The 25,059-nt window shown below is 50.7% G+C and overlaps 1 protein-coding gene across 4 annotated transcripts in view; it reads right to left on the bottom strand.

Annotated features, from left to right (window-relative positions):
• The window catches only part of MTM1 (myotubularin 1), a 739,022-nt gene that overhangs the window by 73,148 nt on the left and 640,815 nt on the right, over positions 1–25,059 (bottom strand). For all 4 annotated transcript variants that reach the window (XM_078688643.1, XM_078688645.1, XM_078688646.1 and 1 more), the window contains exon 14: positions 15,452–15,628. In XM_078688643.1, the coding sequence (XP_078544769.1) occupies positions 15,452–15,628 (177 nt within the window). The remainder of the gene's footprint in view (positions 1–15,451; positions 15,629–25,059) is intronic.

The raw sequence follows: 25,059 nt of genomic DNA, 5'->3' as shown, positions 1-25,059 counted from the left end.
TGGGTAGGGGGACAGTGCAGCCCCTGCAGGCAAAGATTGAGGCAATCATGGCCTGGGAACCCCCCCAAGACACAGACTGAGGTCCGAGCTTTCCTGGGCCTCACAGGCTACTACCGTCGCTTTGTGAAGGGGTATGGCACTATTGTAGCGCCCCTCACAGAACTCACCTCCAAGAAACAACCTCGACGGGTAGTTTGGACGAACGCTTGTCAGCAAGCTTTTGAGAAACTGAAGCAGGCAATGTGTGCAGCACCGGTCCTGAGGGCCCCAGACTTCTCCAAGGAGTTCATTGTCCAGACAGATGCATCAGAACATGGCATTGGGGCAGTGTTATCGCAACTAAATGAAGAGGGCCTGGATCAGCCTGTAGTCTTCTTATCCAGGAGACTGCTTCCCCGGGAACAGAAGTGGAGTGCAATTGAGAGGGAAGCTTTTGCGGTGGTGTGGGCTCTGAAGAAGCTGCGGCCATACCTGTTTGGCTCGCACTTCCTGGTTCAGACTGACCACCGCCCCCTTCGTTGGCTAATGCAGATGAAGGGGGAGAATCCCAAGCTGTTGAGATGGTCCATCTCCCTACAGGGAATGGACTTCCGGGTGGAACATCGACCTGGAGTTGACCACGCCAATGCAGACGGTCTCTCTAGGTATTTCCGCCTTAGTGACGAGGACTCCCAAGGGGTTGGGTAGTTCTCCCCACTTTCAGCTGGGGGGGACGCGTGTTAGACCTGTCTGATTTGTTTGCGTAGTCCCTCCAATTTATTATTTATTTTGTCCCCTTTTTGCCCCTCATGCCTTTATTTATTTTTGTGTCCACTAGCTTTTTCAAGGTGTTGGTCTAGGGGATAGGTGCTTTTTCACCCTCATAGTTTTTTACCTCAGGCCTAGAGGCCTTTCCTGACAGGAATTCCCTTGGAGTCACAAAATGGTGGCTACCAATTGTCCCAACTGTCATACCTGGAACCTGTCCCATAGGATAGAGTAGGGCATTCCAGAACCTTCTGGTCCCTTCTGGACCTCTGAGCGTCAGCCTATAAAAGGCGGAATGCTGGTCAGCCATTTTGTCTTGCAGTGTGGGCTGGCTGGAGGACAGGCTGTAGCGGAAGGTGGGGGTAGGATAGTCAAAGGGTTGACCTCCCAGTCTAGGGACGCTCCTTATTGATTCACCACCTGACCTCCCTTTGGTTACTTGACCTGACCCCGCTGGGTGAGAAATCTTGGAGACCCTGGGTACCAATTCTCCCCTGGTCCCAGTATAAGGCGTGGGTGAGTGAGACTATACTTGAGGGAAGCCTTCTTTTCCCCCTACCCAGTAAAAATAGAGGCTTTAGAGCGGAACTTGAGGGAAGTGACTCCAGGATACTCCCATCAGTAGCTAAAGGGACTGTGAGCAGGAGAGGAGTCAATCGCCATAAAACTCAAGCCTATTCCCCTTTCCCCGTTACCTGGGGCAGCCTTTGCCAAGGAGAAATCGAATTGACTGTAGTGGGGCTGGAAACGTGTATTCAGCGAGGCGCCACAGAGTGCACTGGCCGCCTTGTTCAGCCCGCCTATGTTGCCCTGAATCCGGTGGCTGCAGCGGTCGCCTCTTGAGGAGAATCGCCTTTCCCTAGCTGTCTCCTGTCAGCGCTGGTCCGGCTAAAGGAACGCGTCAGTCGGCGCGTGTGGGCGGGACCGGAGGAGGCAGTCCCGCAGTGCCGAGCAGACTCCAAGCCGAGCCGCTGTTCTCCCGCGCATGCCCGGTTGCGCCGCTTCCCTACAGGAAGGTGGAGGCGGGACCGGACGGGGAAGCGCCTGGAGCACAGCAGCGGCTTGAAGGTAGTGCGGAATCTTCCTTTCCCCCTCGAGCGCCACACGAAGGAGCTGGCCCGAGCGAGAGAGGAGAGAGCCCCTAGAGGCGGGAGAGCCTAAGCGTCATTCGGCTCCTTTTTCCTGCCGGTTATTTCCTCTCTTCCTCTGGCGTACCAAAACCCAAGCCAGCAAATTCATCCACAAGTAAGGAGACAGTTCAGAGGGGAGTGGTCTTCATAAGGAAATTAAAACGAGGGCAGGGGAGCGAGACTCATCAGTTAATTAAACAGAGGATCTGACTCAGTTTGTGCAACGCCCCTGAGGAATCCCTGAAGGGGTTACATTGAATGTTTGTTACCTTGAAAATACCCGGATCGGCTCATTGCCTTCAGTAGGTTATTTCTTCAGGAGAGCCAGTCTAAGTCAAAGGGGAATTTGAAGGGTTGACCAGATCTTGCTAAAAACAGTGGTGGAGAGGGAGGAAGTGATTAATCCCCTTTTCTAGAGGAGTACTAACTCTGCTTCCTGGGAACTACTGCCCTGTGATGCAAATGTGACAAGCCGAGTAAAGTGAATGGTTTAGCAACTTATGAGGAATTTAGAAATCTCATGTCTAAAATGTACTGTGCTGTTAAGTTGAGAAATTGCTTAATTTTCATGATTTAGAACCTTTGAAAAACGTGATAATTTCATAGGTAAATGTAATACACGGAGCTGTGATTTCTGAATCAAAAGAGCAAAGATTATTTTTATAAACAGGCTCGTATTTTTCCAAACATTGGTGTAGCGTCATTTTTGGGTGTTATTGCGTTGATATACTGCTGGGTGGTTTGCAACCTTCACACATGTGCCTCTAGTGATTGTGACTTACCCTAGGCCAGGCTACCCTAGGTGACCTGACATATTTAGGTTCCAACACCTAGGCTCCCTTATTCGCAGATGTCCCCAGTATCACACCATCCTCATTTCAGGTCATAGCTTTCCCAGTGCCTGATATCCCCCGGAAATTTCGCTTAGCAAACTCCCCTTCACACCATTTTTGGCCTGTGGCTTTGGTTTTTGGAGGGTCAACTGTAAGGAGGAGTGAAGCTCGGAAAGAACCTTTGTCATTTGTTTTAGCTAATAGCCATCTCTTGTATGGTGTTAGAGGACAACTTGCCGCTTCCTTCACCTGTCAGAAAGCCAATGTCTGATTTGGGTGTAGTGTAGGAGTTTTGCCCAAATGTGTTCACCCCCTCCTCATCCACCAGACGCCCAAAGTGTTTGCATCCTACTTGTTGCCATGTTTGAAACAGATATCCCGGTAACACAGTACTGAACTCTAGAATGTTAAGAATTAGTGTGAATCGAAAAAGGAAGGTACTAAGGCCTTTCTTTGTTGCCACCAAGTCCCACACCAGCATTTTGGATCTTGCAAATTGGGAGTAGATGTCCCATGGCCTATACTGCCGTTGTAGCCACTGAGGCTTCCAGATATTAGCCCCAGAAGCTTGCTGGTTTATAATCCATCCATCCCTCTCTGAAGGTTCTCTGGACCATTCCACCAAGGGACAAAGGTGTGCTGCTCGACAGTATTGTGTTATGTTAATAATGTTAAGGCCCCCCCCCCCTCCCTCACATGCCGAAAGGTCAATGCAAGTGACAGTCAAGACTTTATATCTTCCCAAATAGAAGTGTTTGCTTCCTGTTGCAAACTGTGTAGCATACATCCACAAGAGACCCTGTGTTGAACACGATCGCTGGTCGCTTCCCCAGGTATTGCACATGTTTGGCAGCCCAGGAAATTGGATAAAGGTTGCAGAACTGGGACTGTGAGGTTGAGTATCTGGGATTTTAGTAAATTTAGCTTAAAACTTGCGGAAGGTCTGCATCTCCTACACCACTGCTTTAAGTAAGAACGCTAGGCCATGCAGAGTGAGAATCATGTCATAGGGATATAGGCTAACCTTGCGACCCTCACGCCCAAAGCACAAGTTACTTACCTTCGGTAACGATATATCTGTAAGAAACAGTAGTTAGTGTTGGATTCCTTACCTTAGAATATCCCCAGGCGTCAGACTGGATCCGGAAAGTTTTGCGTAGCAGTACCCTCTGCGCATAGGTAGGCGTCGTCTGCGGCCCCGCTTCCGTCATCGGCGTTTGTGATCGCCGGGATGCGTCCGAGTACTTAGACGATGCCCTCACCTCACACGCTGACTTCAGTTATTGTACATAGCTTTCCGCGCCAGGAACGAAGAGCCATGCCAGAGACCGACACTGATGCCATGAAACTAGGGCCCTGAAAGGGATGTCCTTAACCCTATTTATCGGTTCGCAGAACGGGTGTTGGACCCGGCCTCGTGGCGTGGTCCCTCTCCTCCCGCATGGCGGTCACTGGACAGCAGCGACCCCTGACCTCCCCGACGAAACTGCTTCGCCAACCCTCAACGAGAGCCGCCACACCTGGCGACCCCCGGCTCTCCCCCTCAAGAACACGGCGACCCCTGCTCGCCCCACACGGCTGGTCCAATCCCTACCTCGGGCCGCCATCTCCGGGCCCGACTCCATCTTGGACCCTCCACGTCCTGACCACGTGGCCTCGGCCTGTCCTCGGCCGCAACCCCAGCGAAGCCCCGACATCGAGGCACCAAGATCCGACCAGGTGGTAAAGTGGCCACTTGACAGATCCAGGAGGAGGGAAGTTTCGATGGCCCTCCAACCGTCCCCGGACGCCTGTTTCGATCGCCCTCCGGCCTCCCTGGGCGCTGGCTCCACCCCCCTGCTGGGGGTCTGGACCCTCTCATCCCGGCCCCTCTGGCCCCCAGGCGCGTGGGTCCAGACATCAAAGGACTCCAGACCTATATCTGGGGCCGCCCTGGAATGGAACAACAGTTGTATCCTGGAGTCGAGAGCCCTGCTGACGCTGTCGCGGCTGACCCCGAGAAGAACTCACTACTTTGAACCTTCAAACCATCTTTGGGGCCCTGCTGGCGCTGCCGTGGCCCAACCTCGCTGAAACCATCTTTGGAGTCCTGCTGGCGCTGCCGCGGCCCAACCTCGCTGAAACCATCTTTGGAGTCCTGCTGGCGCTGCCGCGGCCCAACCTCGCTAAAACCATTTTGGAGTCCTGCTGGCGCTGCCGCGGCCCATCCTCGCTTAAACAATCTTCGAAGCCTGCTGGCGCTGCCGCGGCCCATCCTCGCTGAAACCATCTTCGGAGCCCTGCTGGCGCTGCCACGGCTCGACCTTTCGGAACCCCCCAGCTCGAGGATTGAGAGCTGTGCGCAGGGTATCCCTGTACCAGGCCGGTACTAAGACTGTCCCGCTACCCCCTTTTTCCCTGTTACCGAGACTTTACGGATCCCTCAATCCGCTTGTACATATTGCAGAGAGAACCAACCTTTATTGCCGATAAAGCCTATAAGAAATTATCCTCTGTGTGGTGTCCATTTGTAGTGGTGTGATTGCTCTGCTGTTACGCTTCTAGGAGAGGAACCTCACCCAGGAGGCCTCTCGACAACGCTCGGCCACTTCCAGAAGGAGGGGTGGGCCTAGGGGTGGTCAGTCAGACATCTTCTGCCTCCCCGGGGACCGCCTTTCTAACAACGGGGAAGATGGGTGGGGCGGTAGGGAATCTAACACTAACTTCTGTTTCTTACAGATCTATCGTTACCGAAGGTAAGTAACTTGTGCATCTGAAAGAAACAGGTTAGTGTTAGATTCCTTACCTTAGAATAGATACCCAGTGGTGGGTCTGTGAACCAAGATCACACCATGAAGTCCTGGACAACGGAACAGCCGAAAAAAACATCTCTCCAGACTTGGCTGTCCAGGCAGTAGTGCCTAGCAAACATGTACAGCGACGCCCACGTAGCTGCCTGACAGATGTCCTGCAAGGGGACTCCCCGACCCAGGGCAGTAGTAGCCGCCGTGGCCCAAGTGGAATGGGCCCTCAGCCCAACAGGAGGCTCCTTTTTCGCCAAGGAGCACCAGACCTTGATGAAATGAAAAAGGATTTATAGAGTGCATGGCCGCCCGGGTGCGTCTCAGCGCTAGTGAGTGTGCTAGCAAGAAGGATGAAGTTTTAAGGCAAGAGCCAGGTTTTCAGAAGTTTACGGAAGGAAAACAGGTTGGGTTCAGAGCAAATGGCCAGGGGTAGGGAATTCCAGAGCTTGGGGTCGTTGTAAGAGAAGAGGCGACCCCCTGTGCAAGCCCTCTTGATTCTGGGCATGAAGGCTAAATGAAGATGGGCAGACCGAAGGTTTCTGTTGGGTTTGTAGGGTGTGATGATGTCTTTTAAGATGGGGGGACCCTGCCATGGAGGATTTTATGGGTGGTGCACAGGGTTTTAAAATGTACTCTTTCCTGTATGGGGAGCCAGTGGAGCGAATTCAGGGTAGGCTTCGCTGAGCACCAGTTCTTTGTGCCCGTTAGAAGCCTGGCTGCCGAATTCTGGACGACCTAGAGTTTGGCAATGACTGTTCTGGGGGCACCCAAATACAGGGCATTGCCATAGTTCAGTCTGGATAGAATGAGGTCCTGAATTAATAGTTTCCTGGAGTCAGGGGGTAGGAGAGGCAGGATTTTGCGGGTAGTTCGGAGAAGGCCAAAGCAGGCCCTCGCGGTTTTCCTGGCTTGGGTGTTAAACGTGAGGTCCTGGTCAAGCCATATTCCCAGGCTTTTTATGTCATGTTTTGGGATTGGCGCAGGTCCCATACAGGGAGGCCACATAGTCTCGGGGGCGAAGTAAGATTGATTGCCCAATACCAGGATCTCGGTTTTATTACTATTCAGTTTAAGGTGGGCACTGTCCATCCAGCAGGTAATGTCTTTGAGACAGGAACAGAGGTCGGTGGGGAAACGATCCAGCTGATTCAGTGAAACAATGAGCTGGGTATCGTCTACGTAGGTCACCAGTTTAACACCATAGGGGGTAACTATTTTCTCCAGAGGGGACATGTACACGTTAAAAAAGTGTAGGACTCAGGGATGAGCCCTATGCGCAGGGGTGGGTCATTTGGGATTTAGAGTTGCCCTCAAGGACTTGGAAGGATCGATTATGAAGGAAAGATATTAATCAGGACAGGGCCAATGCGGTAACTCCCAATCCCTTGAGCCGGTGGACCAGGGTGTGGTGGTTCACCGTGTTAAAGGCTGCGCTCAGGTCCAGGAGGATCACTGCCACGGATCCTCCTGAATCGAGGATCTTCCTAGCCTCATCCACCACTGCAATCAGAGTGGTTTCGGTGCCCTGGCCCGGGCAGAAGCCCGTCTGGGAGTAGTGGAGTAATTCACCAGATTCAAGGAAGGTGGAGAGCTGGCGATTGACAAATTTTTCTGCCACCTTGCTGATACCGGGCAGTAGGGAGATGGGACGGTAGTTACACAGCTCAGATGGGTCAAGATGGGATTTTTTTTAGAAGTGCCTTTACTATGGCCCTCTTCCAGTTCGGTGGTACAATGGCATGTACAACACAACCCATCGAGAGATGGTCTGTTTGTGCACCGCCCGTCCCTTCTTCGGGCCCACGTAACCAACAAAGAGCTGGTCGTAACTGGCGTGTGCGGTCTAGATAAAAAGAGAGCGCATGTTTTGGGTCCAGACGGTGGAGCCTCTCTTCCTCCTTCGAGGGATGTGGAAAGAAGGTGGGCAAGGTGATGGACTGCCAGATATGAAAGGTTGTAACCACTTTGGGCAGGAAAGAGGGACGAATTTTCAAGACAACTTTGTCCGGATGGACAGAAAGGAAAGGAGGCTTAGAAGATAGAGCCTGGAGCTCACTCACTCTCCTGGCAGAGGTGATGGCAACCAGGAATGCAGTCTTAAGAGTCAGAAGATGTAGAGGGCAATTATGAAGGGGCTCGAAAGGAGCGCACATCAAATAGGTTAAAACAAGGTTCAAGTCCCACTGAGGCATCACGAAAGGAACAGGAGGAAACATGTGCGTGAAGCCTTTCAAGAATCTATTTACAACAGGGGACTTGTAAAGAGAAGGCTGATCAGGAAGCCTCAAGAAAGCAGAAATGGCAGAGAGGTAGCCCTTGATAGTGCCCAGAGCAGAGATCTGCTGGGTAAGAGAAAGAAGGAAGAAGAGAAACTCTGAAAGGGGGGCAGAGAGTGGATCCACAGCCTTCGTTGTGCACCATGCCACAAATTTGTTCCACCTGCAGGCGTATACCGATTTTGTGGAAGGACGCCTGGCTGCCAGAATCACATCACAGACTTCAGGAGGCAAGTCAAATTGCCTCAACTGCCGCCGCTCAATCTCCACGCATGGAGGTGGAGGTTGGACAGGTTCGGGTGGAGGTCCGTCCCCTGTTGCTGCAACAGAAGGTCCTCCTGAAGAGGCAGACAAATCGGGGGATAAACTGAGATGCTGAGTAGCTCGGGATACCAGTACCTTTGTGCCCAGTCTGGAGCCACAAGGATAACTTGGTCCCGGTTGCGCCTGATCTTCTTCAGCACTCTGGACAGAAGTAGTATAGGCGGAAAGGCGTACAACAGACTGCAGCTCCACTCGTGACGAAAAGCGTCTCCGAGCGAGTGCTGCCTTGGCAATTCCAACACGCAGAACTGATGACATTGCGCGTTCTCTTCGGTGGCGAATAGATCTAACCAAGGCTCTTCCCACTGCTGAAAGAGGCTTTGCGCCACGTCCGAGTTCAGACGCCATTCGTGATCCATCATGCACCGGCGGCTGAGTTCGTCCGCCCTGGCGTTCAGGGAACCTGCCAGGTGTTGAACCACCAGGGTGACGCCCTGGTGTTCCAGCCATGTCCAGAGGCGCAGAGCCTCCTGACAAAGGATCCATGACCCCACCCCGCCCTGTTTGTTGCAGTACCACATGGCGGTGGTGTTGTCCGTGAACACCTGCACTACACTTCCCCGGACAGAGGGAAGGAATGCCTTCAGTGAAAGCCGGATCGCCCACAGCTCCAGAAGGTTGATGTGGAGGCCTCTGATCTCCCTCTCTCCCATGTGGCCCCCCATCCCAGGAGGGACGCATCCGTCACCACTACATGCTCCGGTTGGGATAGGGAGAGAGATCTGCCACTGACCCAATCGCAGTTCGTGAGCCACCACTGCAACTGTCTTGCAGTGCCCTCCGAGATCCGGACAAGGTCGGACAGGTTGCCCTGATGCTGTGCACACTGAAACTTCAGGTCCCACTGCAGAGCCTGCATCCGCCACCTGGCGTGATGTACCAGAAGGATGCAGGAGGCCATCAGCCCTAGGAGCCACAGCGTCAACCTGACCGAAACTCGGGATAAAGGCTGAAAGATCGGAATCAGAGCCTGAATATCCCGAACCCGCTGTCTGGGGGGATAAACCTGAAACCGTTCCGATGAAAAGGAGCTTCTGAGAGGGGCACAGGTGTGACTTCGGCATGTTGATGGAGAACCCCAGCGAGTGCAGGAGGTCAGCCGTAGTCTGGAGGTGGGAGACGACTGACTGGGGCGAGCCCACCTTCAACAACCAATCGTCGAGATATGAAACCGCTAATCTGCGTAGATGAGCTGCGACCACCGCCATCACTTTCGTGAACACCCGGGGGGCGCTGGTAAGGCTGAAGGGGAGCACGGTAAACTGAAAGTGCTCGTGGCCTACTGTGAACCGCAGGCCGGCAGGACGGGGATGTGGAAATCCGCGTCCTGCAAGTCCAACGCTACCATCCAGTCTTCTGGGTCCAGGGCTGCTAGGACCTGAGCCAAAGTCAGCACCTTGAACTTCTCCTTCCGGAGGAAGCCGTTGACGCGCCGTAGGTCCAAGATAGAGCTTAGGCCTCCTTTGTCCTTCTTGGGTACCAGAAAGTAGTGGGAATAGCAACCACGTCCTACTTCTGGCCCAGGAACGCTCTCGACGGCCCCCTTGGCCAAGAAGGCCGTAACTTCCTCCTGCAGAAGTCGCAAGTGATCCCCTGACATGCGGTGGTACTCTGGTGGCATGGCTGGAGGGGTCGCCTCGAAGGGGAGGGAGTAGCCCCTTCGGACGATTTGCAGCACCCACCTGTCCGACGTGATGGAGCGCCAGTGGAGGAGGTGATGGCGAACCCTGCCCCCCACTGGCGTCGAATGGGCCGGAAAACTCGGACTAGGATGATTTTGAGGAAGATGCTGCGGGGGCAGGTGTGGACTGACCTTGCCGGTATCCCCCGGCACCGCCATGGCCATTACCACGTCCGCGACCGCGTTGAGGTTGGTTCTGCGACGTGTGGGGGCGCCCCTTCCTTGGCGACAAAAGGCGGAAGTTTGCTGGCGTTGGCAGAGGCCCAAGGACTTGGCCTTAGCCCTGGAGTCCTTGAAACGCTCCAGCGCACTATCCGCCTAGTCGCCAAAGAGGCGACGGCCATCAAAGGGCATGTCCATAAGGGTGTCTTGGACATCCCCCGAAAAGTTGGCGGACCTCAGCCAGGCGTGGCAGCGAACAGCCACCGTCGTCGCAATCGCCCTACCCAGTGAGTCGGTGGTATCAAGTCCACACCAAATGGAATAGTGTGCTGCATCCCGTCCCTCTGCTAGGGCTTGGGAAAGCTTTGGCTGGACCGTCACCGTGCACTGTGGCAGCAATTCCGCAACCGTATCCCACAGAGAGTGGGTGTAACAGCCCAAAAGGCAGGCGGTGTGGACAGACCGCAACCCCAAACTCAGGGAGGAGAACAGTTTCTTCCCAAACTAATCGTACCTTTAGAATTCTCGATCCGGAGGAGCGGTCGGGAATGCGGTCTGGGAGGTAGAGGCCTGGATCACCAGGCTCTCGGGGGTGGGATGAACGGACAGGAAGCTGGGGTCGGCCGGAACCAGGCGGTGGCGTCGGTCCACGTTCCGATCTACAGGGAGGCCTGTAGAGGGCTTGGACCAGGTGCCCACCAGAACGTCCGTGAGGGCTTTGTTAAACGGCAGGAGAGGATCAGAGGAGCTTGCCTGTAGTTTGAGCACCTCAGTGAGGAGGTTAGTTCTCACGGCCGCGACCGGGAGTTCAAGAGCCAAGGCCTTGGCTGCCCTAGTCAACACCACGCTTTAAGCAGCCCCCTCCTCCGTAGCCACGGTAGGAGGGGAGACAAAGCCAGTGTCGGGCGAAGTGTCCAGACGACTGGCCTCCCCCAGCTCGTCTGCCCAGTCCTGGCTCAACTGGCACTGCAGTGCCAGAGGGTCCTCAGACCCCTCCCAGTCCCCCTCGTCATCCATCTCCTGATAGTCAGGAACAAATGATTGAGCCGGGTCGTCGGTGAAGGGCTCATCGATCGGCGTCAAAGACGGCGCCGATCAGACGCCGGATCCAGACCGGGGCTGGGAACGACGACGTCTGGGGACGGCGTCGGGGGCGACACCCTTAGTGACGGCGCCAGAGGAGGGGTCGGAAGGTCGACGAGCGTCGTCACGGATCCAGGCCTGGATCCTGAGGAGCCCTGCGGCGTCGGGACCGGAGCCCTGGCGGGTTCCGACGGAGGGAAGTGCGACCCCATGGCCGTGAGGAAGGCGCTAATCTCTTCCAGCGTTGCGTGCAGCCAAGGGACCGGCGGGTGTGGAGCTGGACGCGGCACTTGCGGCTCCGGTGGAGCTGCGTGGGCGGTGTTGCTCGAACCCACGGCCGCATCGCTCGAGCGTCGGGGGGGGAGTCGGAAGAGCGATGGCGCTTCTTCGACTTCTTGTGCCTCGACTTACCTGAGGACTTGGAGCCAGACGAGTGGTGTTGACTCGTCAAGCGGCGATGACTGTGGCATTGCAACCAGTCCCTCGACCTCCTCCTGGAATGGGTCCTAGAGCGGCGTAGGCCGACTGCCGGAGCTCGAGACACTAACGGGACCGCTCCCGCCTAGCCTTCGAGTTTAAGGCCCGGCAGTCGGGGCACGACTTGCCATCGTGGTCGGCCCCGAGACAGTAAGGGCACCGATGGTGGTGGTCGGTCACCGACATCAAGCGGTGACAATCGTCGCAGGGTTTGAACCCGGGCATCCCTATCGGCACCGCGAGTCGAGGAATTGACTTGAGAAGGATCCAAAAGAGATCAAAAAGTTTAGTCAAAAATTGACTAGGAGTACTGCTCTTCCCGGGTCTGCGCTTGCTGGCGCGGCAAAAAGAACGGACGTCAGCGCGCGAGGGTGGGTCTAAGTACTCCGAAGACATCATCCCGGCGATCACGATACCGACGACGGATGCGGAGCCGCAGACAATGCCTACCGACGCGCAGGGGTACTGCTACACAAAACTTTCCGGATCCAGTCTGACGCCTGGGGATATTCTAAGGTAAGGAATCTAACACTAACCTGTTTCTTTCAGATTGGGCTGCCAACAATGGAATTGTATGCTTGTACTCTTTGCACCAGTTGCTCCACATATAGCAAGTGCATCCCAGCTTGATGCAAAAAGGGACAGAAAGGATTAAATTCAACCATATTTGTCCCTCGAAGGACAGATCTACCCATCTTTGGAATCTGCCTCCAAATCCAAACTGAAGAGTTAACACAGGATATGACCAGTGGACCCTATCAAGCACTTTATTCGCGTCTGCTGTGACTAAGAGTAAATCAATTTTGGATCTATGAATCTTTTCCATGAGGTAAAGGAGACTGGTGGTATTATCCGAGCATTGTTATTGTCGTTGTGGGGTAAACCCAGATTTGAAGGGGTCAGTCAGTCCTTGCATGTAAGCAAGCTAGGATGCTGATGTGTATAAATGCGTTCTAGTGATTCAGGTCCACCCTCAACCAACAAATGAGTAGGACGATAAACCACTAGTTCAAACCTGGCTCTTCAAATGAGCTTGGATACATTCAAAGACCATGTTTCAACCAAAGAAAATCTCCCATTCAACCGTTACACCGACCTCGCCTTCAAAAACTCATTGCTAAGGAAATCAAGATGGCTTGCTACTAGCGCTCTAAGTGAAACCATTTCTCCCAGCTAACAACTTCAAAATTGCTGTAGAAGCCCTCATATTCTTGCACAAGGATGTTAGCCTCTCAAACTTCAGTTCCCAACTCCCCCCCCCCCGCCAACCCCTAATTTAGAGCACTCTACATGCCACAAAATGCCTCAACATGCCTCATCAAGGGTTTGAAGAAATATCACATCACCCCAATGCTAGTGGAAATTCAATGGCTTTCCCTAGTGGCCCGTACTTCCTTCAAGGCTTGCTGCATCTCCAAAGCCATCACAACCAGCACCCTGCTTGCTGTCTGAAAAGCTCATTCTCTGGTCGCTCTCAGCACACCTGCAACCAAGGCATCATCAGACTTGAGATTAAGTGGTGCAAGAAAGCAAACCTAGGCAATAAGCCTTTGTCGTCTACACATCCAGGACCTGGAACAACATTCATGTATCGATCAGGAGTGCATTTATCTTTCTTCAATCTAAGAAAAAGTTGAAGGCACACCTCTTTAACAAATACCACATTGTTATAGAGTATCTGTTATGTTTCCCTTTCATGAAGAGGTCTATCCCCAGTCCATCCAAAAGACTGAACAGGTTGCCACAACTGAATAGTCCAGGACCTATTCATATGACTTGGACTCTGACCGGCATTGGTTGTCGCAGTGTCATTCTTCATGACAGGAAGTGTTTTGGCATTTGGCCAATGTTTAATTTGGATATCTATAGCCAGATTTATTTTGTTTCCCCAATAGGTGCAGGATTGCTAGTACTGTCTGTAACAACGATCCACATGGTCTTCATTGTGCCCTTCACCTGGAACACCTTCAGGGTGCTACTGACCACCTGAAGATTGCTGTGCAGCTTTATTACAGAATAAGATATTAAGCACTGATAGATCTTAATCTTAAATGAACCCCCACCCCCAAACCCACATCCACCAAGGCCTCCGGGAAAAGAGCAGAAGGGTATGCATGCTGCCAAATTGTGTTCCTGTGGTTGTATCCTGCAGTAGGCATAGTCCAAGCAAGGCAATATATTGGGATGCAGTCAACTAAAATCGCAGAATGTTGACATTCAGCCCCAGATGTTCAAATAGACAATTCCAAAACCTAACAGCCCCTCTCACCCTGATCTTATGTGGCAGTGGCTACACATGCCAGTCATTCAGGCAGGGGGAAAATGAGACCCTCTTCAAGTGGAATGAGCGGAAATAGGGGCCAAGTGCTATGTGTGGATGCAATGGATGGAGTGCTGTGTGTGGATGGTATGGACGGACCATAAGTCGATGGAAGAGACCTTCAATGGCTGGTGCGCTTGGCCCACTTTGAACCTGAGGAATGACTGATGTATCCACTGGATGGGGATGAGAAAATAGACTCCTTAGAAGTCTAAAGGCACCATCAAGCCACCACAGTGCAGGTACGGATGATGTCCATCAGGGCTTTCATCGAGAATGTGTGCTTTTGCATGTAAATATTTATAAATAGCATTTTAAAAATTGGACTGCAGTTTTACACCTTCTTTGATCTAGTGTATACCTGGAGTAGTTCCCCTGGTTGAGTGCTGGCATTAGTTTGCACCATTCTTGAAGAGGGCATGTAACTTCAGCCTCTAGCTAGCAAATCTGTGTCCCAGATTTCAAGTACCCTAAAGTGGCTGAGAAGGTGGTTTCAATGGTAAGTTCAGCATGTCTCCAGATGTCAAAATGTCTCTAACTCACTTACGTTGACGTATGCTATCAAAAAGCTTGTCTATCAGGGACCGTTGCAGGTCTTTGGAGAACCCTGTGGAACGAGCCCAAGCGTTGTCCCGAATCCAGACACCCCTATCCAAGCAGTCAGTAGTGCCCGAGCGAATCACAGATTTTACGGCATCTTGCCATCATGTATGATCTGCTGGCAAGATGTCCACCATCTTGTTCCACAATGCCTGTGAGTATGAGTAGCGATCCACGAGGCAGCTAGAACAGGGGGTTGGGGAATGATGGTAACATATTGGGATTAAGTCTGTGTGAGTCGACGTGGGGAGAATTTCTCAACCAAAGACACACATTTTTGACACAGGATAGTGAAGGCTGTCCTACCCCATATTACATAATTTAAGGATGTCCAACGCCATCCAAATGCATGTAGTCTCTCTGTAAAACACAAATGTCACACGTACAAAATTCGAATATCCCAAACCGTTCAGCAATGTCAGATATTTTCACTGAGCTTTGACAAAAAGTTTGGTTTACCTTGTAAGACATGATGTAGATGACAAGAATTTGCAAACACATCAAAACACATTTGGAGATTAACAGGACATGCTTTTTGGGAAGACTTACTAATGAAAAAACATGGAGAACCAGTGGAGATGCAAAACCAAGTTTGAAATGAAAAATGAAAATAAAGATCTTATGTGAGGTTATTGGTTATGTTCTTAAGCACAGAGGCAAAATCAGATCATAAAGCGTGTGCTAATGTTTCTAACATACTGAAAAAAGCAGTCTGTACCAAAGTGTTAGAGTCTCAAAATATACCTGAATTTCAATGCCATTTTGGTGGCCCTGGAGCTATGATCTTTTGCCAAAGGCATGTGGCCTACCAGTTTAGAGTGGACGGTTATGATTACGGATGGTCTACTGCAAGGGCACAAATTGGCTAATCTATGACAGAAATATTTACTGAGGCTGCCCAATTGTTTCAGCACAGTTATATCACATTTTGTTCTCACTAATGGTTAACATCATGATAAATGGGCAAAACCGCTTTACTGGTGCTCAGATTGTGCTTTGCTCAAACCAGTATCATGTAATACCAGTTTTACTTACTTGCTGTCTAATTCTTGGGTTCCATCTGATGTAATAGTTGACCCAAAGTTCCAAGTGGCGCATACTGGCCACAGGATAAAGTATTCTATTGAAATCCTTGGTGTAAAAAGGATTAGTGTACTTAGTTTTGTCACAGTTTATCAACGACCACAAGGATGATGTTTTCCCTCGAACATTCTGAAATGGAAAAAAAGGGTTATACTCACGGTGCTGAACGAAGTGTAAATATTTCACAACAAAGAAACATGCTTACATACAACTTATTCTCTACTTCGAACATTAAGCAATGCAACCTGAAGCAAGGTGTTCTGTATCCTTTCTACATTTCCTCATAAATTAATTTTAATTGGTAACAAATTCAAGAGGTAAAGAACAAGTTACTTGCATTCGGTAACACATTATCTGGTTGAGACTATCTAGTTGCAGATTCCTTACCTTTAAATTTCCCAGGCGTCAGGCTTGATCTGGAAACTTTTGCTGAGAAATTCCCCTTGCTCGCGACGTCGGGTGGCTCCATTCAGCTCCGCGTGTCGTCGATGTCGTTGGTAGTGTTGGTTATGATGTTGCGGTGCCTACATAGGCGCCATCCAGGCACGCAGACATCGGTACTTTTCGTTTTTACACGCCAGAAGCGCAGAGCCACGAAGTGACTGACATGTGTAAAACTAGGGCCCTGAAAGGGGAGTAACCCTAGATCTACTACATCAGTCCACAAAGCGTGGAGGTTTGGGTGGGGCTGTAAGGAATCTGCAGCTAGATAGTCTCTACCAGATAATGTGTTACCAAAGGTAAGTAACTTGTTCATCTGATAAGAGACTTCTAGCTGCAGATTCCTTAACTTTGAATCAGATAACCATGCCATACCATCCGGGCGGTGGGTTGCGGACTCATGGACTAGACTAAAAAGTCTTGCAGGACTGAGCAGGCAAAATGCCTGTCCCTGCGCACTTGACTGTCAAGGCAATAATGTTTTGCGAAAGTGTGCAATGATGCCCACGTCGCTTTACAGATGTCTAGGACTGGGGCACCCGTGCCAAAGCCATAGTCGCAGCCTTTACCCCTGGTGGAATGGGCTCCTATTCCCTCAGGGTGCTGCTTCTTCGCCAAGGCGTAACAGCTTTTAATGCAGAGAACAACCCAACGGGAGATAGCTCTTCTCTGCACTGCCTTTCTCTTCTTTGCTCCCACATACCCCACAAAGATCATCCATCCGGAACTCTCTTGTTTGGTCAAGGTAGAACGACAACGCTCTTTTGGTCCAGTCGATGGAGACACTCCTCTTCCTTAAAAGGGTGTGGGGGGGGGCAAAGACGGTGGGCAAAGTGATGGACTGACCCAGATGGATTGGGGTCACAAACTTTGGTAAAAACGAGCCCCTGGTGCGAAGCACCACCTTGTCCTGAAAGGTCATAAAATAAGGAGTCGAGCTGGATAACGCCTGTAACTCACTCACCCTCCAGACCCATGTAATCGCCACTAAAAATGTTTTTTTTTATGGTTAACAGCCGAAGGAGACAATTGTGCAAAGGCTCAAAAGGAGCGCACATCAAATACGTGAGGACCAAATGAAGGTCCTATTGTGGCATAATAAAGAGCGTGGGTGGAAACAAGTGAACCAGCCCTTTTAAACATCTATTTACAATAGGAGATTTAAAGAGAAGGTTGGTCTGGCAGCCGCAAAAAAGCAGACAGAGCAGAAAGATAACTCTTGAGAGTTCGCAAAGTGGAGCCCTGCTTGGCATGGGTCAGAATGAATAAAAGTACAGTAGAAAGAGAAGCAGAGAGAGGCTCAATAGACCTTTCTGTACAGTATAATACAAATTTCTGAAAACTGCAGGCGTATACCGACTTAGTGGAGGACCGCCTGAATAACCTCACAGACTTCGGGAGGAAAGCTAAAAGCCATCAACTGCCACCGCTCAATCTCCACGCATAGAGGCGCAGAGTTGACCGGTTCGGGTGGAGCACCCTCCTCTGCTGCTGTAACAGAAGATCCTCCCGAAGGGGCAGCCTTGTTGGAGGATCGACACTCATGCTCAGAAGCTTTGGATACCAGACTCTTTTTGCCCAGTGCGGCGCCACAGGAATGACTTGGGCCCAGTCGCTCCTAATCTTCCGCAGAACCCTGGGCAGGAGTGGTATGGGCAGACAGGGGTACAACAGGCTGGAGCTCCACTCGTTACGATACGCGTCACCGAGCGATAGCCGCCATAGAAACTCAATGATGCCCAAAGCAAAGCTTTGCCGGGCTAGAGACAAAAAAGAACATCAGATAACTTGGCTTGGAGGGGTCAATCTTGTGTGTTCCACACTAAACAACATATCTGGCCCAATGAGAGGTCTATTCAAGGCACGCCTGGTTGCCAAGATAAAGTACAGGACAACCCAATGACCCGTTCGGAGCTTGTGTCTGTAAATACATCAAACACAAAAGATGCAAACAAGAGGATCATTCAGAACGTGTACACAGTTCTTTTGAGACAGGATAAAGCATCTATCACTCATTCACTCATTCAATTTTGGTTATACTTACTCAATAAAATGAAGGAAAATATATCCAGAAGTGTACATCTATACTACTATAATAAAGGAAGAACTTTCAGCCTTTGAGGCGGGTAAACTCAGGAACCACAGCGCCAATCCACACACCCGATACACCGTTGGAATTGTCAGTGTGTGTAGATGGTTATAGGCTATATACATTTTTCAAAAAAACGTTATTTAAAAAATGTACAGTAAAAAAAAAAGAAAAGTAGTACCTCCGAAGTAGCGCCGGCCGCGACGTGCATGCTCACGTCAGGAGCGCGGGGAGGAGCGGCGTCCAGGAGCGCGACAAGGAGCGGCGGACATGGCGCGGGGGAGGAGCGGTGACGTGAGGAGCAGCGGACAGGCCAGCGGCGGTGCGAGCAGCGGACAGGCTGGAGGAGTGGCGGCTGAGGTAAGGGAGCGGCGGACATGGCGCGAGGTAGGAGCGGTGACGTGAGGAGCAGCGGACAGGCCAGCGGCGGTGCGAGCAGCGGACAGGCTGGAGGAGCGGCGGCTGAGGTAAGGGAGCGGCGGACATGGCGCGGGGGAGAAGCGGTGACGTGAGGAGCAGCGGACAGACCAGCGGCGGTGCAAGCAGCGGACAGGCAGGAGGAGCGGCGGCTCAGGTAAGGGGACCCATGTCGGGGCAGGCGGGGGTCGGGGCAGGCGGGGGCCGGGCCGGGCTGCTGCACAATGTCGGGGCGGGCGGGGGTCGGGGAAGCCTGTTGCACCCGGACAAGGTCGGGACGGGCTGCTAGTATAAAATAATAAGGTTTACTGATTAAAATTAATTATGACAAAGGGACAAAAAACACTGACCAGTGAAATTGCATCGACACACAAGAACCCAAGAAGTCTCCTGTTCTCTCCTCTTATCAACTAGTCTGCAGTCAGGGGTCTTTATCATCTGCCTGGAAATTGATACAAATTCCATTCCTAATTACAATATTCCCATAAGCCAGGTGCCCAGTCAGAAGGCACCTCTCCTGGGGAGAGCCCACTATCGCTGCTGCCTTTTTATCTTCTCCCTGCGTCAGAGATGGTTTCTTTGCATATCCGAGGAAAGAGATATTCTAATGCCTTTGTTTCTGGCGTTTTTTGCCGGTCGGCAGCTGCTAGATCACTCTTAACTTCCTGGCCCAGTCCTAGGCCTCCTTGAGCTAGGTGAAATACAATGTTTCACTGTCATTCAAAATGTTCGATTTGGCTGGGGCAGTGGTGTGCAGCATATCCCCATACCTGCAGTATTCTATATACCTCTAAGAAAGAGCAGCGGCTTTGTTGTACTGCCACAGAGTAGCCGGGAAACATCAAGCCCTTTCCTTTTTTCACCAGCTAAAATGTCCACACCGGTCTGCCCTCTTCATCACAGTAATTTAAGTGGGGCCATGACCGGTCTCAGTTGTGCTGCCAACACGTACATAAAATTCACACAGAAAAAGTTGGACAAACCCCTGGAACGCCATTTTAAAAGATAGCCAGTTCCCCAAATACAGTTAAATGCTGGTCTCTCAATATTTTAGGCAGGCAAAAAAGCATATTATACACTTCCTAACCCATGTACTCCAAGAATCTCGCTCTGCATGTTAAGTCCTGTACTTGTTCTCAGTGAGTCTTGGTAGTGGCACAGAATTCATCCATGACAATCTCATTTGTCTTGAGTTGCTCTGCAGTCTCTCTCTCTTGTTGTCTCTCAGGAAGCCCAGGCCCCCTAGTGATCATGTCAATTTTATCCTTCAGGTCTGTACGGGTGGCATTTGTGGATGAATTATAATGATCAAGTTTGCCTAAAGATGCTTTTGTTTTTTTTATCATCCACTAGTCTCGTAATTATCCCCCAGCCTTGACCCATCCAGAGAACCTACTTTTGAGGGCTTATCCCATACAATGCTGGCCCGAACAAAGGTTACACTGGCCTCCGTAGGGCGTCGGGAGGGGGGCAAGGCGGGGGGGGGGGGGGCTCGACCTCAGATGAGGCAGCCGCCTGCATAGAGGACCGAGAGGGACTTGGGAAAGCGCCCCAGGCTCTGGGTTCCAACCGCGGCACCGCCAGGGCCGGGGAAGAAAGCCTCCAGCTACGCTAGCAACCAAGATGGCCGCGTAAGCTCCCGGCTCCGCCGACCTCCGCCAGTAGCTCGTATATCCTGCTATTAATCCTGAACTCGCACCAGACTCCCGGGTTCATGAAGTATTTCTGCTTCTAAAGGTGCGATCCTGAGGTTTTTATCTTATCGGATGCCGAAGATATGCCGTGTTCCAATTCTCGGCCTACCATCGTGTGGAAGCCGGGGCCTCGATTTCTAGCTCATCCGGGTTGGAGTTGATCAACAACGGCCGCTGGACCTGGACTGAGCCCGGTCTCCCCGAGTGTCTCGTAACCTGTTTGTTTTCGGATGGTGGCATCGTGAACGGTCTGCACCGTGCACACGACAGCGTTTCGCACCGGCTGCCGTGTCCGGGGGTCCGGCGCCCGGAGACCCTGCTGACCTCCCGGGGTTGACGGGCCGGGGCCCTCGCTACTGGCGACAGTGTCGATCTTACACAACGGAGAGCGCCCACTGTGATTGCTGGATTTGCGTGACCTGTTGCCCCGGAGAAGCCGGCCTCCGGGGTACGACTCCAGCTCTGCCCCTTCGTGAGAGGGGATGGGGCGGACGGAAGGTACGCCATCGCTGCAGGCCGTCATGGCCGCCATTGAAGCGCTCCACTCACAGTTCACCGATGTATTCCGGACACTGAGCATGCAAGTTGACGGTATCTGGGGACCGGTCTATGATTCTCCGTTAAGCTCTCATCCATCTCTGGTACCAGCGGTGCAATGTACGCCTGAGATCGAGGTCCCCGGGCATAACCCGGATTTACTGTGCTTTGTTGACTCCCAATTCACAGCCAGCGAGCCCGTGCTTGTCGCTAGCGTTCCCTGCTCAATCCTGCTGCCGTCTCATTTGGATATGGACAGTCCTCTGTGCCGTTACAAATTCCTCAGTGACTGTTGGAAAGACTTGACATCTCTGGACACTATCCTTTGCTCCTTTTGTGGAAATCGTGACTATCTTTCAGTCTGCCGATCCTGTAACACCAGCGTGAACTTTGACGGTCGTTTTGCATTTTCAATTGAAATGGGGGTTCGAGTGGAAAAGACTCTCGTGAAGTACCGTACTGGCCAGGGTTGAACTTGAGGTTTGGGTTCGATAACATAGCTTGGCTCAATGCCGGGATTGTACCTATAACGTGACGGGAGTTGGGTGGTGCACTGCTACATTCCCCCGTTTGGTTTGTAAATTTGCTATATGTTGGTTTGACTATATTTCGGGGTGATTGCTTCTGGCGGGGGGCACGGGAGACCGGGGGTGTATTTGTTTTCTACGATTCTCCTCCTCCGTCTTTTCCCTTCCTTGGGGTTAGTTTAGTGGGCGACAGACACGCTGCTAGTGGGGTTAGGTCGTAGCCATCTGCAGGGGTGTAGGGTGGGGGGTTGGGGGTGGGTTTTTTTTATTTTTCCTTTATTTTGTTCTATGACCTTTCTGTGTTCCTTTTCCCTTCTTCACAAGAGATGTGGCATATTCTCCTGATCGTTGAATCCTCATATCCGGGTGTCGAGTGTTGGACTCTCATATTCTGTATTCTGGGTGGACGGGATCCGATGATGTTTGCTCGAGGCTATCTGTACCGAATTGTTTTATCTCTGCTTAATTTGCTATTGATGTCTTTCAGATGCCTATGATTGTGGTGTATTCTCGAATTTGATCTGCCCGTCCACTGTTATGATATGTTCCATTGGACGATGCCCGATATGTATATTTCTATTCTTGTGTTATACTTAATAAAAAAAATATTTAAAAAAAAAAGAAAGCCTCCAGCACCGAAAAGGCGTTGGCTCAGCTTCTGGCTCGGCAGCCGCCTGCCCAGAGGACCGAGGAGGACTCCGGGACGAACCCAGAGTCCCGGCGATCTCCTGCGACACCACAGGGAGCCCCGTAGGGATTAGCGGCGAGACAGGGACGCCGTGGGTCGAATAGGGGAGCCCCGCATGGCCACACCTTGACGACACCACACCCCCACAACCTGAAGCACTCATCGGCGCGGGTGGTCGAAGATGCCGGCGAATCCGTGCAAGGCCCCCCACAAGGCAAGGGATCTGCGGACGTCTCAGGAGGGGGAGGGGGGAGCCACAGAAGCCTGCAGAGCCATAGCGTAGGCTTTCATTTGGGCCCTAGTCGCCCTGATGCCAGGAAACGCCAGGTAGGGTGACTACTGGCAAGGGCGCACGTCCCAAGGGGAACCCGCGCCCTCTGCCGAATGAGGACAAGGCCTCAGAGACAAGCAACAGGACCTACCAGCAGGTGAGCGACGCCCTTGGGGCCGTGGCGAGGGGCGATGCCGCAGTCAGAATCGGTGGCTCCTGACTTCTGAAGTAGGGGTCGGACGCTGGGACGACACTGACCTGGACAAGTGGGCCGACAGCAATTTCAACCTGCGCTCCCGACGGGATTTCGGTTTGAGGTGCTGACAAGCGTCGCAGTCCGTAGAGTCACGATGCTAGCCTAAACGCCATATACAGATAGGGTGAGGGTCCGTCGCCGACATCGGACGTGCACAAGAAGTACACGTCTTGAAGCCCGAAGGCATTCGCACACTGTTCGTCAACGCAAAGCGTGAAAAGAAAGCCTGAAAACAGGCCAGGACACGATCCATATCCGCGTTGCTCGTGGAAAAGAGAAAAACTGACGTCGGCGCGTCAGGGTTTATGTGACCTGGCTGACGTCAAGCCCGCGGACGACATCAGGGTGGAGTCATGTAGTACCGCCCCCGGCGCGCAGAGATGCTGTGGCAAAGAAAATTTTCCGGATCCAGTTTTACGCCTGGGGATAATTCTAAGTTAAGGAATCTGTGGCTAGTAGTCTATCAGATCTCCAACATAGCAGTAACAAATCTCAGAAAAAACATATAGGAGAAACTAATGCAGGATCATATATTTTTGGGTTATGCTGGACACCTTCACCCCCTTCTCCAGGAGATCCGTTTTTATTTTAAGTATGAACTTTAATATAAAATAAATATGTACAGAAAAGATACATATATAGTCCTAGTTTAAAGTCATTGATATTTTCAGGTGCCTTCATAAACACTATAATATCTCAGGAGATGTGCACACAAAAAACAAACCCAAGTTTGACAACTATTGCTCAGCGCTATATTCCAAAGCCCTGCCTCATCCTTTCATGCATGAAGCTTCATGAAATTCATGGAACACCCCTCTGTGTGAAGGCAAGTGTGGAGAAGTCATAGTGGGTGATGCGGTGCAATCACTTACCCATGGGCTAACTGTGGCATCCAGCAACATGAAGCCTGAGTGCTCTTCTTCTGTGTGCATATAAACTCTGAAAAACTCTCATCATGGCCCTCAACAGGAGTTCATGACCTTAATTTCTTTCCCTGTCAAGATATACTCTCCATTATCTATAAACAGCAGAACAGAATAGTAAACTAAAGAAAAACCCTTGCATTGCAAAGGGGATCTAAGGTATTTGTTCTGAACCTATCTGATAGTGTGTAATAAATATATGAATCCACTTCCAGGATACCCCCTTACAGACATCTGGAATTAGGACTTTCCTGAGAAGAGTAGCAGTCACTGCTTTCCCACAATGCACATCTTAAGCAACCCTAGTACTTGTTCCTCCATATTACTTTCGTTGGAGAGACTAGGTAATTGCTCTGTATTCCCCTGGAAGAACCTCAAGTATTTAAACACAGAGGGATTTTCGTACCCATATGCAGTGAGTAGTAGTTCAAAAATAGCACAAAAGATACATGGCAACAATAAAGAAAAGCCAAAGAACCACTAGCAATTTGCCAAGAGAGATAAAGTAGGAAAAAAGTACTGCAGAATATAAGAGCCTATCAAAAACACCTCTACACTTGATTTTGAGGTGAGTATTATCTAGCTATCTGGAAGTGGGTCAGTTACGGAGTGTGGGTGGGGCAAGGTTGGGCACCCTACTACATCGGGATCCCTTATTTTACTTGCATCACCAACTCTATTTTGTTTTTAATGACATCCATGTCAGAAGACCAAAACAATGATATTAATATTCAGAAAATATCAACAAAAGGAGAATGCTACAACTAAAGGCTTCATTTGTATTTTTGCATGTCACACACACACACTTCTAAAATGGTAATTCTAACTGATAATCCACAGAGTTTGATATCTGACAACAGAATTCACCAGTAAATTGTGAAACTACCAGAGTTACTTAGCAGAAACCAGTAGTTATGCCTTCAAGAACAGATCTCTCATAGTGTAAAGCTAGGGTGTAGACAATCAGAGGGAGAACTGTTGGGGATTACTTTTTTGTTCTTGGGCATTAATCTTCTTTTCTTACAACAGAAAACAACATATGAACTAGATAGCCTTTACAGGCTCAATGCAGGTATAGGGGAGGATAATTAAATGTTGCAAATGTGGGAGAGAAATAGCTTTCCTGAGACACAGGCTGTGGGATTATGATCTTTTGGTTCATTATTGGAACGAGGAGAAATGGTTTGCAACCTTAGAATGCTAATAAAAAAATTCAAAATTTATTTGAGTTACACAAACGTCCTTTTGAACAACTGAAAGACACTGCAGAAGCAGAACAAAGATTTAAGGCTGGACGTTATGAATGGACAGGTTGCATTAAAAAGGATCGCTATTAAAATTAGAAATGCGCTGAATCCATTTTTGAAGATCAGGAAAACAATTTCAGAATTACGATTTTAATACATTTTGTAAGATTAGTATTTACATGCCACAATCTACAATGAATTGGACTGCTTTGTGTGTTATATTCCATGGATGTCTAGCTGTTGGTTATGTCTTGTTAAAGTTGTAATATTTATTGCACAAGGTAATGAGGTGGTGTAAAATGGTTGTGTTGTGGATTAATGAATTACCTTAATCAAAAAATCGTAATTATAATAAGTATAACAGATGTCCACGTTAATGGGATCTACCCTTTAAGGTTCTCTTCAACCATGTACCAATATCAGGGTATAATTGGCACCATGTGGTGCACTATCATCAGTTACCATATTTC

This window comes from Lissotriton helveticus, chromosome 4_1 (assembly GCF_964261635.1).
Source record: "Lissotriton helveticus chromosome 4_1, aLisHel1.1, whole genome shotgun sequence".
Lineage (NCBI taxonomy): Eukaryota > Metazoa > Chordata > Amphibia > Caudata > Salamandridae > Lissotriton > Lissotriton helveticus.
The sequence above is the reverse complement of the archived record's forward strand: the minus strand, read 5'-3'. Positions and strand labels throughout refer to the sequence as shown.